Source organism: Camelina sativa, chromosome 10 (assembly GCF_000633955.1).
Source record: "Camelina sativa cultivar DH55 chromosome 10, Cs, whole genome shotgun sequence".
Classification (NCBI taxonomy): domain Eukaryota; kingdom Viridiplantae; phylum Streptophyta; class Magnoliopsida; order Brassicales; family Brassicaceae; genus Camelina; species Camelina sativa.
In genome coordinates this window covers 16093880-16108986 of record NC_025694.1, presented here as the reverse complement: position 1 = coordinate 16108986, position 15107 = coordinate 16093880, and the positions used below count along the sequence as shown (strand labels likewise).

The window sequence follows — 15107 nt, the reverse complement described above, 5'->3', positions numbered from 1 at the left end:
AAAAAAAAAAAAAAAAAAAAAAAACTGTAGTTGATTCAAAATTTGTCTTCAGTTTTCGTGGCATTGTAATACAAAAGTAAAAGAAAAAAAAATTGTTAGTATGCTTTTAATAAAATAATCCAAACTAGGTATGTACTAAAAGATTGGTGCATTTGTGTACTGCATTGAAACACAAACTTTATGTACTACATCTACATGATATCATCACTACTTCAACGGCTGTTAAACTCTCTCTTTTTTTTTTTTTCTTTTTTTTTTTAACTTTTGTTGACCATTCATATAATTAATTTTCAGTAAGATCACTATCATATAGGTTCGTTGAATTTGAAGCATTCTCTAGGTTCACCAATTATTTACTAATTCATTAGTATTATAAGTAATCATACCAGCAAGATTCAGAATTGCTTACTAATTCATTGATTTGTAAATAAATAAGTAATTGTTCATGGCTCGGACTCGCACTTAAGATTATATTAATGTGGTTAATATAATAAGAGTGTTGCTAATTTGGTTCATTCCTTTATAAAATAGAAAATTGAAGGCTATGATGTTACAACATCTTATTACATCTCAGATTTCAGATCACACATGATCACAAAATCTTTCAAAATAAATAATCTTATTACAAACATTAATTTGGAGAAAAACCCAAAATTTCCAAAAACAAGAAATTATTCATAAATATTATTTTATTAAATCGTTGAGAAGCATGAGTATTATTCATAGTCTCATTTCTTCTCGTTCATGCCAAGGCTGTTCTTCACACCGTCAAGAGCACCTTGAGCCATGTTCTTCACTGATTCACCGGTCTACATATATACATTCAAGGGTTCAGTTTTAGCAAATTTTATATTTTAGATTCAACAATTGTATAGAAATATACCTGTCCAAATAAACCAGCAGCTTGTTCCTGGTTATGTTGGGCGGACTGTTTAGCGGAATGAGATCCATCAGCTGACTTGTCACGAGCTGATTGTGTCAAATCTGCAGCCTTGTCACCTGCTTGATGTGTCAAATCAGCAGTCTTGTCACGTGCGGACTGCGCGGTTTGCTTCGCAGACTCGGTCCATTGCTCAGCTTTCTCCTAAAATATCCATCAAAACCATATATAAACATTTAACATACTTAAACATTTGGTAACATATTGTTGGATAATACGTTTGAATATGATAACTATAGTGCATGGAAAGATTGAGTTCAGGAAACGGACTTGAGCTTGGCCTCTGGTCTGTCCAGCGTTGAATTGTTGTTGAGACATGATTAATGATTCAAAAAGGGATGATGAGGATTTGAAGTTTGTGAGAGTGATTAAGTTCTTTCAGCTTTGATTGATTGAATTGGTTTGATACGGAAGTGTATTTATAGTGTTTATTTGGTGTTGGATTTCTTGAATTTTGAGTGATTAGTGAATAAGACATTTTAATATTGTGGATTGATTTGTGTCGATGTTGAGAAAATTGTGGGTGGCCATTTGTGTTTTGTAATATATCCCTTTCGACTCTTTCTCTTCTTTTACTTTTTCTTTTAGACAAAGAAAAATACTACAAAATGAAACTTCTTCTATCCCCAAAATAGAAATCAAAATTGGATAAAATGAAAAATGAAAAAAACAACCCCAAGGATTTCTAGTTATCCCATTGAACTTGATGGTTCATCACTACACTTATACTAAGAAAGTAAGAAGCTCATTTTTTTTGCATATAAATTAAAAGTTTAATTACTTTGTTTACAGTTTAAGCATAGAATTTGTTTATGGCATTACATATTGGCCAAAACTTATTTATTTAATAGATGATGACCGAATCGATTCGACTATACCAGTCCTAAAGTATTGGATGTGATACATTTTCATTTACATACCTTTCCAAATCACCAGAGGAAAGAGCTGGATGACCGCATGTACCACAATGCTCATTGCGCGGTCCATCAACTTACTAGGTTTATGAGTTTATCATCAAGACAATCCAAAATCGGATTAGCTTGATATGCTTTTTGTTAAACCTTAAACTGCAAACAAGACCCGTCCTATTTACATGAGAATGTACAACAAGCTGAGAACTTTTTTTATGAACCTACTAAAAAATAAATTTAAAATAGATACTTTGTAAGAGGTATTGACCAAACCTTTAATATTTTGATAATTTGATTCCACATTTATGAGCCAACCCGGCGTTGAGGTTTTTTTCTCAAGTATATGGCTTCCCAAATACTTTATTATATACAGGGGTTGCAAGCATGGTTTTTGGCCTGGTTCATTCCAGAATCGACTCCGGCCGGTTTCAAGATATTCACCAGCTTTGGTTCGAGGACATAAAAGGCTAGTGTTTGCTCTAGGTTACTTAGTTTTAAACCTCATTTTTTTTTAACAATTCCACTTTGGTCTTTATATTACTAAACTCGCTTTGTTCGAAATACACGAACCTTTTCGACAAATGTTTCGGCAAAGTCCCGTACGTTGTCCACTTGTCAGCGTTCTCACATCACATGGAAGAGTTCAACTTCTAGTTCTGTTCTGTTTAGTGGGTTTATGGGCTAGAGCCGGCCCTTGTAGGTCCAAAAGAAAATAAAGAACTTGGTTTTATATTTTCTATATTTAACCATTTCTTTTATCGACTTGTCCGCCCACAAAACAAAAAAAAGAAAACCCTAAAGCTCTTTAGCCTCTCTCATCAGTAAACGCTTCAGCACACTCTCCGATGGCGAAGAAGGTTCTCAACCCTTTGGAAGATCCACCAACCGCTTCTTCTTCAAGCGGCGACGAAGAAGTCGAGACCTTATCTGGCGAAGAAGATGTAGAACAGACCTCTAATTCCTCGTCCTCCTCCTCCTCCTCTGAAGAAGAAGACGATCCCAAAGATCTCGCCACCCCTAAAACCCTTAAAACTCCCCCAGCCAATGCTTCAAGTACCGAGTCTGAGGATTCTGAGTCCGAATCTGAACCATCACCTGAGAAGACCATCGCCGTCGTCGTCACCACCAAGCCCAAGAAAAACGAATCTACTGCGGCGAAACCAGGGAAGAAGCGAGGGAGTGAAGCAGAGACGACCTCGAAGGACATGCATGTCAAAAAAGCCAAGAAAGTTTCAGGAGACGATGAGAAAAAGCTTTTCCAGAGACTATGGAGTGAAGATGATGAGACCTCCCTGTTACAAGGGATGATTGATTTCAAAGCTGAGAAAGGTACAAGTCCTTATGATGATATGAATGGTTTCTTTGATATGGCCAAGAACAACATTAGCTTTGATGTTAGCAAAATCCAATTCGGTGATAAGATTAGATCTTTGAAAAAGAAGTATTTTGCTAAACAGAAGAAGAAAAGTGGTTTAGAATCGTCTCATGATAAGAAGTGTTTGGAGTTAGCTAAGTATATTTGGGGTTCTGATGGGAAATTGAAGAAATTTGGTGGTGACAATGTTGGAGAAGAGGTGATTCTTGGAGGAGATTCTGAGTCTTTGAGTTTGTTTGAGAAGTCTTTTCTGGTTCGGACCATTGCGGGTCTTGGTGTGGATGAGTTTTCTGTGAAAGAGAAGTGGAGTAAGGTGTCGTTGGAGACTAAGAAAAGGATTGAAGAGAAGTTGAAGTTGGTGGAGGCCAAGGAATATGAGTTGTTGAGGTTGAAGAGTGACACTTTGAAGGAGGTGGCCTATGTGATGACTCGAGGCATATAAAGAAGAAGCAAGTTGGATGTGTATAGGTTTTAGCGGTTTTAATCGCAGGTTTTAATGGAGATGATGATGCAATGCCTCTTTTTGTTATCTATCTACGTTTCTGTTTTTTTAAGTCTTTTGGATTCTTATGTGATGATTAAATTAAGAAGAAGAAGAAGAAGAAGAAGACAAATTAGTTATCTAATTAGTCTTTTGGTCGACGAGCAAAGACTATATATGTAAGCTTTGCATTTTAACTCGTTTGTAATGAGCGAAGACTATATATGTATGCTTTGCTTTTGCCTTTTTCTAGTTTTCACTGCTATATGCTTCTACAAAAACTCAATCTAAAGACTCATAACAACCAAATCTCAATCTCTCTAACCTAAATTAAACAATTATATTAGCAGGAACATTTTATGACCACCGGATCCAAAAACTTCGTATCCACTAATTCTCTTTTTTTTTTGACATTTTACTAATTCTCATTTACAATCTTCCAGTTTATATATAATCATATAAGTCACATAACGTTCAAAGACGTTATTTACCTACTGTTTTTTTAGGGAAAATATATATATATATATATATATATATATATATATTTTATACAAGTACATTTAAACAGAAACAAAAGCACTAGAGAAGTAAAAAGAAACAGAGATGTTAAAAAATTACAAAATCAACTTACCAATGCCTTCTTTTGTAAACTCATTACTTCAGAAGCCTACGTTTTGGCACGCTCATCAGGGACGTTGCAGTCTAGCTGTGTTGTGTATAATCTTTGTTGACTCAAGTTCTCTCGTTCTAGTGATAGTATGATACTGAGCTAAAGTTCCGTAGTGCTCTGTTGCCCGTGCCACAGTGAGAAAAAAAAAAACAGAAGAAGCATTGGCCTATGACATCCAATTTGGAAGAAATCTTAAAGGGCATACTTATTAGTTTTATATAATTTATTGCTAACAAAATTATTTAAATATCAAATTTAGGTTTTACTTTTACCAAAAAAAAAAAAAATTAGGTTTTACAAGTTATAATGATGAAAACTATATGCTAATAAAGATAAGCAAAATATGGGCTTGTACATCTAATATGATAATTAATTTAGCAGAAGATAAAAAGAAGCATCCATATATAATATTACGGAAGTACACAATATTTTTTTTGTAGACTATATAATATTTATAGGTAAATAGGTTATAGATTAAATATAGTTTGGTTACAAAAAAAGTTATAAATTAATTGGTCAATCTGTGGGCTATATAAATACGATTAAAAATATCTCAAAAAATTCTCTTAAAAAGAATATCCCAATGATTTATACAATTTACAAAAAAAAAAATCGTTATTATTCCATATATTGTTACACCATATCTACTGTTAGACATAAAAATCATGTGATAACAAATTAAAGAAGAAAAAATAGTAGCAGTTTAAGCTTACCTTTCATCTTAGAAGACAAATCATAAAACATGTTTTAAGCAGAAGAGTAATTATCTTTAACTTCTTTCTTTTTTCATTTGGTAAAGGGGTCTCCCGACAATTTATTAAAAGAAAAAGAAAAACGTACTTAACAACGGATATGCCTTAGAAATGCAGTTTCTCGGTCATCATCCTCTACAATGGACAAGATTCTAAAAAGGAAAAACTTAAAGGTAACATAAAAGCATAACTAGCTAAATCATCCGCAAGAAGGTTAACCTCCCTATACACATGCGAGATACGAACTATCCAGTGCCTAGATAAAAAGTCATGGCACAAACATACCAGAAACGACAAGAGGTGAGCATCATCAATCCCTATCGTTAAAAACCCCACTACCAACTCCGAATCTACCTCCAACTCCATCCGAGCAATCTTCTTTCCCCATGCAATGTACAACCCTTAATACACCCCCATAACTCCATCAACGGTGCGGAACAAACCCCGATGTTTACCACAAAACCACCGCACCAACTGTTAGTTGTCTCCCGTAAGACTCCTTCAGCTGTAGCTAGCTCCGAGTTCCCCCTTGATGCACCATAGGTATTCAGCCTCATCCAACACACCCCTGACGGCTTCCAAGATATCATTATGTCAACCCTACCAACGGATACCCTCATAGTTTTGGCCAGCTTGTGAGCCTGACTCACTTCCGCAGCTGAATCCTTCACAAAATTTAATCGGTCCCTACACTTTCCAACCGCTCCAACACATACCCGCATCATTACTTCCATGCCCACCAAATTCCCATAGCAAACATAGTTGACCACTCAATCCCCGCCACTTCATCCTTCCCAGCCAAGTTACCGTAAAGCCACTCAAGAATCAAGTTGGTGAAGAAAGCTTTTTTCCTCCTATAACATCCGCGAACCGTTTATTGTATTTTCGGAGTGGGTGTCGATCAACACTAGGGGTGTGTCGATCGACACCACTATTTCTGGGTTCATCGGGTTTGTTTTTAATTCACAATTTTGGTTTGGTTGGTTTGGTTTAGTTATCTAAACCGAGTATATAGGTGGAGAAGCGGCGAATTAAGGGTTTTAGGGTGTGTTTTGTCGCCGTTTGCAAATGAAAAAAAAAAGAGAAAGGATAGAACTTGTGGTGTTTGAGATTTTGACTTGTTCTTGGTGGTTTTTGGTGAGATCTATAGCTGTAGAAGGGAGAGCTGTTTTTGGGAACGAAGGAGAAGCTTCCTAAGGTGTTGTTTCCAGCGTTTCTCAATCAAATCTTCCTGCAAAAGAGGTGAGTGCTTGACCATGGCTGATCTAAGCCTGAGATCTCTTTTGTTTGGTTGTTCTTTGTCTATTTGTGGTGTTTGCTTGCTTGGGTTTGTTGTTTTCGTGTTTCCCATAGGTTCCTGAGGCATTTGGGTGAGTTTGGGACGGTCTCGAGATGTTTTGAAACGGAGGATCGATGTTCGGGTTCGTGCAGTTCGCGTCTGCAAAAGCAGTGTCGATCAACACCAGTGTGGTGTCGGTCGACACCATGTTGTGCTAGCGTCGATCGACACCGATATTAACCGATGATGAGTTTTGCCTTGTTTGTTGTGTTGATTATGTTTATTTGTTTAGCTTAACAATGGAATCTCAGTTGCTTGTGTGTATAGCCCAGTAGATGGGAGGATGGCCTCACTGAGTGTTTATGACAATACTCATGCATCTCAATTTGTGTTTGTGGTGCAGGTGAAGGCAAGGTTTGTTCGTGGAATCAAGGCGATGAAAAGGAGGATGATCTAGAGTCTCGTTTTGTGTTGGTCTTGGTTATGTTTATTAATTTTGGAATCTGGTTTAGTAGCATGCTAGGTCGTTGGTTAGAATGGTTAGGAATGTTCCTGTTGTTGGTATGTTTCCGTTGTGCATATTGGTTGTTATTGGTTTAATAATGGTTGTGGTTTAGTGGTTTAATTAAGTATTATGGGGTGCTTAATTATATATTATATTTATTTTAAAAAAAAACGGGTCGAGTTGTTTCATTTTGGTATCAAAGCGTATACGTTCTAGGATGGTTAAGTGGAGAGGTAGAGCGGCTAGGGATTTAATTGGTTGAATTGATCTCTATGTTGGTTGCTGCTTGATTTTGTGTGATGGAATTGATTAGGAGTAGCAAGTCTATTTGTTTGTGGTATGGAGTCCTAGTATCATCCTCTTCGAGCCTGCTTTGTGATCCCACGGTGAGTTGTGTTCTTGTGTTATTAGAGTTATTTGTTGTTTAGCATTATGTTCTTGGTGATACAGATGGTTAGAGGTGAGGATGCTGTTGGTCGCAGGCGTGGTCGTGGTCGTGGACGTGGTCGAGGTCGGAGACGAGGTCAGGTTCCCGAGGCCAGTGTAAGTGTGACCCAGAGCATGGCCAATGAGGAGGTAGCAGAGTCACAGGTTCATCCTAGTGTGTCTGGAGACCAAGCTGGTTTGGGTATCGGCAGGGCGGATAGGCCTGGTGTCGGTCACAGTGTTGCCCCGGGTGTGGGAGTTGCAGCGGAGGGTGCTCCAGGCAGGGAGAATGTCCTGATGGGCCTGCTAACTCAGGTTTTGCCGCGGCTTCCAGTAGCAGTGCCGCCAGTGGTTGGTGGGCAGGTTCCGGCAGTGCCGCCAGTGGTTGGTGGGCAGGTTCCAGGGGTGCCGCCAATGGTAGGTGGGCAAGTCCCAGTGGTGCAGCCTGTGGCGGGTTTGTAGGCAGGCGTGCAGTCGAGGGCCGAGGTAATGGACGCGTGCAGATGATGGTGCAGCTGCAGCGAGTGGGAGCGGAGTCTTGCTCGGGAGGTACAGACCCGAGTGTAGCGGATGAGTGGAGGGACCGGATGGAGGATCTTTTTCGGTCGCTTTGGTGTCCCGACCAGTTTAGGGTGGATTTGGGAGTGCAGTACTCATCAGGTGATGCACGTGTGTGGTGGAGGTCGGTGATAGCACGGAGGGTGCAGCAGGATATGACTTGGGTGTATTTTGTGAGGGAGTTTAACTCCAAGTAATTTCCGCAGGAGGCTCTTGATCGCATGGAGGCACGAATCTTGGGGTTGACTCAGGGGGACCGTACAGTGCGGGAGCTAGATGCAGAGTTCAGTCGATTTGTGGGGTATGCAGGCCGGGCTTTGGAGCCAGAATCGGCTCAGGTGCGGAGGTTCTTGTTGGCTCTGCGGGATGATCTGAGGACTCGGTGCAGAGTGATGAGTTATGCTACGAGAGTGAAGCTAGTTGAGGTTGCAGCTGGGCTAGAGGACGACTTGAGGTCCATGCGGTAGTCTGTGGCTGGAGCGGGTACGAAGTATTCCAGCCCATCTCTCTTGATACTTGGTCACTTAGGGGTGGTTGGTTGTGCGATTAAGTACTAAAATGAGGTGGTGCTCGGGATGCAGGTTGATGGCTTGGATTGTAGTATCTTATTTTTCTTATGTATTTTCGTTGAGGTTGTAACAATTATGACATTTTTTTAGATTAATAAGATGAGTATTTTTCTTTATGTTTGACTGTTGTTGTCCTGGGAAAAAGAGAAATAGCTCGGGTTTCTATTTTCGGGAATTTTCCAAAAATAGGAAGTTTCCACAAAAAGGAGGTTTCCAGAGTTAGTAAGTTTCTAAAAAGGGAAATTTATGTGGAAAGTGTTGAGGTAGATCTAGTCGGGAGATACTCGATGGCATCAGACTTGTTTTCTCAAGGCCGTGAGGCCCAACTCATGTGATACCGATAGCTCAATGGACTTCGTGGCGAGAGAGTGGGAGTGGTATGTTGCTTCAGATGACGATCTGAGAGCGCGCTTTAGGGTGACAACCCAAGAGCGGGATTTTTGAGACTCCCTGGATACCGTAGCTATGAGCCTTGGCTCGGTAGTGAGCCGGTATGTCTCGAGGGTTGCAACCCAAGAGCGAGGGGAGTGGGTGTGAGCGACTCCCTGGATACCGTAGCTGTAGGCGGTGGCCTGGTAGTGAGCCGGTATGTCTCGAGGGTTGCGACCCAAGAGCGGGGGGAGTGTGTGTGAGTGACTTCCTGGATGCCGTAGCTTAGGGCGGTTGGCCTGATTGTGAGCCGGCATGATTCGTTGGTTGCGACCACGGACAGGGGAAGCACTAAGTTGTGGGCAAATAACGTCTTGGATGTGAGTATATTAGCTAGAGGGAGACCTCGGGGTTCAATTGGAGGTGTGCGGGCTGTTGCGACAGTCGCACGAGAAACCTTGGCTGACGATGTTTAGTCCGGTCAGGGGACATGCGGGCCGTGTTGACGGTGGCATGGAGGTCCTTGATGTATGGACGGTGCTGCGAGATTCGAGGACAAATCCTTGTTAGTGGGGGAGAATTGTAACATCCACGAACCGGTTATTGTATTTTCGGAGTGGGTGTCGACCGACACCAGGGGTGTGTCGATCGACACCACTATTTCTGGGTTCGTCGGGTTTATTTTTAATTCGCGATTTTGGTTTGGTTGGTTTGGTTTAGTTATCTAAACTGAGCATATAAGTGGAGAAGCGGCTTCTTAAGGGTTTTAAGGTGTGTTTATTTGTTTATTTGTTTAGCTTAACAATAGAATCTCAGTTGCTTGTGTGTATAGCCCAGTAGATGGGAGGATGACCTCACTGAGTGTTATGACAATACTCATGCATCTCAATTTGTGTTTGTGGTGCAGGTGATGGCAAGGTTTGTTCGTGGAATCAAGGCGATGAGGAGGAGGATAATCTAGGGTCTCGTTGTGTGTTGGTATTGGTTATGTTTATTAATGTTGGAATCTGGTTTAGTAGCATGCTAGGTCGTTGGTTAGAATGGTTAGGAATGTTGCTGTTGTTGGTATGTTTCCGCTGTGCATATTGGTTGTTATTGGTTTAATGATGGTTGTGGTTTGATGGTTTAATTAAATATTATGGAGTGCTTAATTATATATTATATTTATTTAAAAAAAAAAGAAAACGGGTCGGGTTGTTTCACCTCCTAGTCGGCACAATGCGATTCCAAATACCTGTAAAAGATGGACAATCACGCAATACATGAGGGATCATCTCCTCCCCACTTTTACATAACTAACATACACTCGTGTCTTCTAGTTGACGACGATGACGTTCCACATTTGTCATAGTAACTTGATTCACTACTAACCATAAAACCTAACCCTTTCGGGAGCAATCACTCGTCAAACCCAGTCAAAGAAACTCCCCACTAACAATGAATAACATATTTAACTATGAAACGCCCATCTCACTCCCACCTTAATTCTGGAATTCTCTCATGACCCTTGACCGAAAAGATAAGTGCACTTTGGTGATATAGGTGGCCAAATCAATTCTTTTAAATCTTTCTACAAGTACCTAAAACCGAGGTGTCATAATTCACCCCCACTAACAGATCGTAACGTCCTCGTTGCGCACCAAGACCGTCACCCCCGACGGTGTGAGCCCACTCGACTTCACGCTCGTCTAAATTCGGCTCTAATACCACTTATTACGCCCCGACCGCCAACTCTTAGTGGACCCATGTCCAATCCCAGCCCATGAGCCCACCTTCCTTAATGGGCCTCACATTGTCAGAGGTTTTGGATTTTTTTTAGTATTCTTTTTTTGTTTCAAACACTTAAAATTCTTATAATATGTTTAATATATTTCATATTATACCTAGATAATCTTATGTATATAGAAAAAAAAAATCAGTGGGCAACAGTTTTTGTCTATGCTTTAGGCATCATTTATCTACGGATGGGCCCTGATTCTCGCCCTTGGGCGGCTGCTTGACACTCCTCCAATGGCGTTATATATGTGTATAGTGAAGAAATGGTCTAAGCCCTAATTTTCACAACGTCTATGGACAACAACAATGTTACTCTTGTATTAATTTATTACCATTGTATTGAAAAACTAAGCCTCCATTAATGCACATTTATAATCTCCAGTTTATATAGTAACATAAGCTACATAACCTTCACATAAGTTAGTAATTTACCTAATATATGTTTCAGGAAAAAGTCATATACAACAAAACAGAAAAACCCACTGGAGATGCATGTAAAGGAAACATAGATCTAATTTGTTTTTACAAAATCAACTGCTAATACCTTAAGCTGATTACTTCAGAAGCCTACGTTTTGGTACCTTCACCAGGAACTTACGAACAATGCAATATGTGTACTATTTTGTCTTCCATTATGATTATCAATTGATTCCTCCAATATCATGAAGAAAAAAGAAACGGAAACTAAATACCCATCTCTAAGATTGTATTAAAATGTAGAATTTGAAAGAAAATTATATGATTATTTTATAAAAGCAAGTTGCTCGTTTTCCCATACAGCACGCAATGAAACAACCATCGACATCATAACATGCCTTGTAGGATCAATTAAGTTGATGTTGATGGGTTCATCCAGTGCGTATCTTATTGCAAAACAAACAGCTTGCTTGAATAAATCAAACATTCAATCTTCTTCTGTTTAAGTTCTATACTTAATTTTAATGCAATATTGGATGGAATGTTAGTTCTATACTTAATTTTAATGCAATATTGGATGGAATGTTAGTTCTTTTTTTCTTCTTAAATGTTGGATTAAGCAATTGATTATCGGAAAGGAAAAATGAAGCCTAATCATACTTTGTTAGACCATTTCCATTGATTACGGTTGACGACTGCCTTAAGGCTTTTGTCATAATAAATTAATACTATTTAAGTGTGCAAAAGTGTCTCTAAGAGTATTTTCAATGTATTCACCTATTTTTATCTCTACTTTTAGAGCAACTCTATAATAGAGGTGATTTTACTTTAATGTATTTCTCTAAAATATAAATTGCAATTTTTTATTCTATACATAGAGGGAAAAAATAGAATTCCTTTATATAGAGAAAAAAAATAGAATTCCTCTATATATAGAATAAAAAATTAAGTTCTCTATTATAGAGAAATACAAGGAATAAAATCATTTTTATTATAGGGTTCTTCTAAAAATAGAGATAGAAATAGAAGAATACATTTGAAATGGTCTAAGTAGACATTTAGAAACACTTTTGCACACTTACACAGTTACACCCATTTAGAAACACTAAATGAAAATGTTCATAGTGTCTTCTTATAAACACTTTATAAACACTTTTGCACATTAGTATTAAAAAAATCTTAAAACATCTGTCAACAATTACTAATGAAGGTCATAGTGTCTTCTTAATAACTCAGGGGTTCTAAAAGTAATTAAAAGGAAGTATATATACAACACTATCTAAACCTTCATGAAAGCTCATAAAATTTTAGGAACTGATTTTTTTGGGTCCTCTCACTTGTCTTCCATTAGAGATGCGTAGAGAAATCGTTATAAAATTGAGATTTTATGAATCATGTTAGTAATAAAACTAACATTTGAAAGACATGAATTTGTATCTCATCAAAGTTATCCTAAAAGTTTAATATCAACAAGAAAAAAAAAAAAAAAAACAAAAAAGGAAGACGTACCAGTACCGTTGACACAACGCATCACTTCTGACACGTTTGGCCGACTAATCTCAGTTTCTGTTTACTTTGATCACATATGTCTACAAAGAAATGAACAACACTTATATTAAGAAAAATACATATATATAAGAAGTATAAAATCAACGATTGTATACAAATTTCATCGATCGTTAGTCTAACCATATTGAGTACCTTCCTCTCGTACACATGCTAGTAAATGATATATCTTCATCGTTTACCCCACAAAACCAACCACATATTACAACAGTTTTGAGAATTTTTAATCAATCATCCCATCGTGAAGAAAAGGGGTAAAGAAGAGAGAATAATATACCTGAAAGATAAGGTTTCGTGAGCATGTCGTCCCACCACCATCTCCTTCATGCCTTCGCAGAGAAGCCGATGTCTGTTGTTTGGGCGGCTGCGTGACGCTCCTCCAACCCCTTTGATGTCCTTCATACCACAATAATTTCGAATCAACCAAACCATCGTAAAGAGAAGTAGTAAAGTATGAAGAATAATGTACCTGAAAGATCGGATTCGTGAGCTTGTCGTGCCACACATCTCCTTCACCATTCCTGCCTCCAGATTCTGCTTCATCTTCATCAATGGAGAGAAGTCGTTGCTCTCTTTGGGCGGCTGCTTGACGCTCCTCCAACGGCGTTATGATATGTCTCCATAGATACGTTTCGTTTATATATGTGTATAGAGAAGAAATGTTGTCTAAACCCTAGTTACAGATGTCACAACGTCTGTGGACAACCATATTTTTTACTCTTATCTTATCTTAATTACTCTCTCTAGATTGCAACAAGATACCCAACAATTTCCATTTCTAACATTTCCCATTAACTATTTGACAAAAACATCCCTCATATTTTTCAAAACCCTCAATATTTCGCTTCTCCTTGCCTCCCCTCACATGAAGAATCTGATACGGTGGTTACCGGATTCTCGTCGCCTCGCCGGTCTATCTCGCCGGAATCTCATCGCCTGGCCGGGGTAATGTTGTCTTGCTTTGTCTCGCCGTTTCGTGTTCTCCTTGCTTCAACTCGCATCGCCCTGGCCACCACCATCCTTTCTCTTCACCAACAGATCTGATACACCTCGCTGTCGTTGTTGCCGTTGTATCTTGTCGTTGCAGTCTGTATTTGTGGTTCTTCTTCTTCCTTGATCAATCTTCCCCACACAAAGCTTTGGCAGTGGTCATCGATGTTAATTTATAAGTAAGCTTCGTATCCATTTGTTCTCGGTGCATGTTGATGTTTTGTTTGACGGTTTGGTAGCCACCATCCGTTCCAATTCTCCATTCATCCACCTCGTTGATCCCCATTTGATTTTCTTAGAAATCAATTATTGATTGATTCATTGTTTCAATTTCAATTTGAGTATATTTAATTGATTCATTGATTTCACTATATTGTACAGTATATTGTTCATAAATTTAGATTAGATTAACGATTAGATTGATACATCTCCATTTGATTAAGCTCCATTAGATGCATGATTAGGTTGATTCAGCTCCATAAGATCTCATTGCTCATTGTTTCGAGTTTTGATTCAGCTCCATTATTTTGAGTTTTCTTTGAGTTTTAAGTTTAGTGTCTTTTTATACATTAAGCTTTGTTTGCTGACTTGGTTCAATGTTTCAGTTTAGTGTTTTTTAATACATTAAGCTTCGTTTTGTTGCTTCTTGTTTGTTGAAAAGTTCAATGTTTTTGTAAATTTGATTGTTTGCTATGGATTTCTACTAAATTTGAAAATTCAGGAAAGGGTCTATATAATTTAGGATGAATTTCTTGACATGATCTATGTTTTTTTTTTTTATTATAGGTTATGGGTGATTCTTTCCCTACATATTTAAGACCCCCTGAGCTTCATTTCAATATAGGAGAGGAACCTAGATCATATATGAAGATAAACCAATTTCCAAATTAAGAGTGGATCAAAGTAGCGCAAAACATCCTCTTGGTTGCAGAGTATGAGAGGATGAAGAATTTCTTTGTAGGACCTGTTAGAGGTTGATTCTTTGTTTTAAGATGGTAGATTTAATCAGTTACAATGAGTTATTGGAATATCATATGGTATATGTTTTCACATTAAGATTTAAATGTTGAAAATACTTGGAAAGAGGTGTGTTTTGTGAAATAATTTGGTAGTTTTCTACAGATTCGGGAAAGACTTAATAATATTTAGGAAGGGTGTTGTGAAATTCAGGATGGTCATCTTTAAAAAAAACAAAAGGGGTAGGATTACACACACCTAAAAGACTCAAACCCGTGCCATCATTTCATTTAAGAGTTTGAGAATAACGAGTAAGCCAAAGCATATAATTTGAATATTGGTCTAAATATATATATAAAAATGTATTCTGAGTTCGGGAGAGATTGAATAGTATTTATGAAGGATTTAAAAAAATTGGTGTAGGATTACACGCACCCAGAAGACTCGAACCCGTGACATCAATTCATTTATGAGTGTGAGAGTGACCAGTAAGACAAAGTCTATTATTCGGTTAGTATCCTGAATTCGGGAAAGACTTAACAGTATTTAGGAAATGTTTTATGAAA

The 15107-nt window shown here is 38.2% G+C and overlaps 2 protein-coding genes and 1 long non-coding RNA gene across 4 annotated transcripts; 1 reads left to right on the top strand and 2 right to left on the bottom strand.

The window, feature by feature from the left end:
- LOC104719102 (late embryogenesis abundant protein 1) lies at positions 492-1499 on the bottom strand. Its single transcript, XM_010436945.2, has 3 exons — positions 1211-1499; positions 884-1084; positions 492-809 (listed from the first exon to the last, which is right to left on the bottom strand). Exons 1-3 carry the CDS (start codon positions 1256-1258, stop codon positions 729-731), a joined length of 330 nt encoding a protein of 109 aa, XP_010435247.1. The 5' UTR covers positions 1259-1499; the 3' UTR covers positions 492-728.
- LOC104719101 (probable transcription factor At1g44810) lies at positions 2608-3959 on the top strand. The gene has a single exon (XM_010436944.2). The coding sequence runs from the start codon at positions 2697-2699 to the stop codon at positions 3666-3668; it is 972 nt and encodes a 323-aa protein (XP_010435246.1). The 5' UTR covers positions 2608-2696; the 3' UTR covers positions 3669-3959.
- On the bottom strand, positions 4295-13185 carry LOC104720430. Of its 2 annotated transcripts, XR_002033736.1 has the most exons (5): positions 13064-13185; positions 12872-12990; positions 12718-12763; positions 12538-12617; positions 4295-4494 (listed from the first exon to the last, which is right to left on the bottom strand). It is a non-coding gene; the product is annotated as an uncharacterized LOC104720430 (long non-coding RNA). The 2 variants fall into 2 exon arrangements; XR_002033737.1 differs by lacking the exon at positions 12718-12763.

Coding starts and splice junctions, on each gene's coding strand:
- LOC104719102 (XM_010436945.2), bottom strand. CDS start 1,258: ATGTCTCAACAACAATTCAACGCTGGACAGACCAGAGGCCAAGCTCAA. Junction 1,085..1,210: donor AGACCAGAGGCCAAGCTCAA/GTCCGTTTCCTG, acceptor TGGATATTTTAG/GAGAAAGCTGAGCAATGGAC. Junction 810..883: donor CTGCTGGTTTATTTGGACAG/GTATATTTCTAT, acceptor GTATATATGTAG/ACCGGTGAATCAGTGAAGAA.
- LOC104719101 (XM_010436944.2), top strand. CDS start 2,697: ATGGCGAAGAAGGTTCTCAACCCTTTGGAAGATCCACCAACCGCTTCT.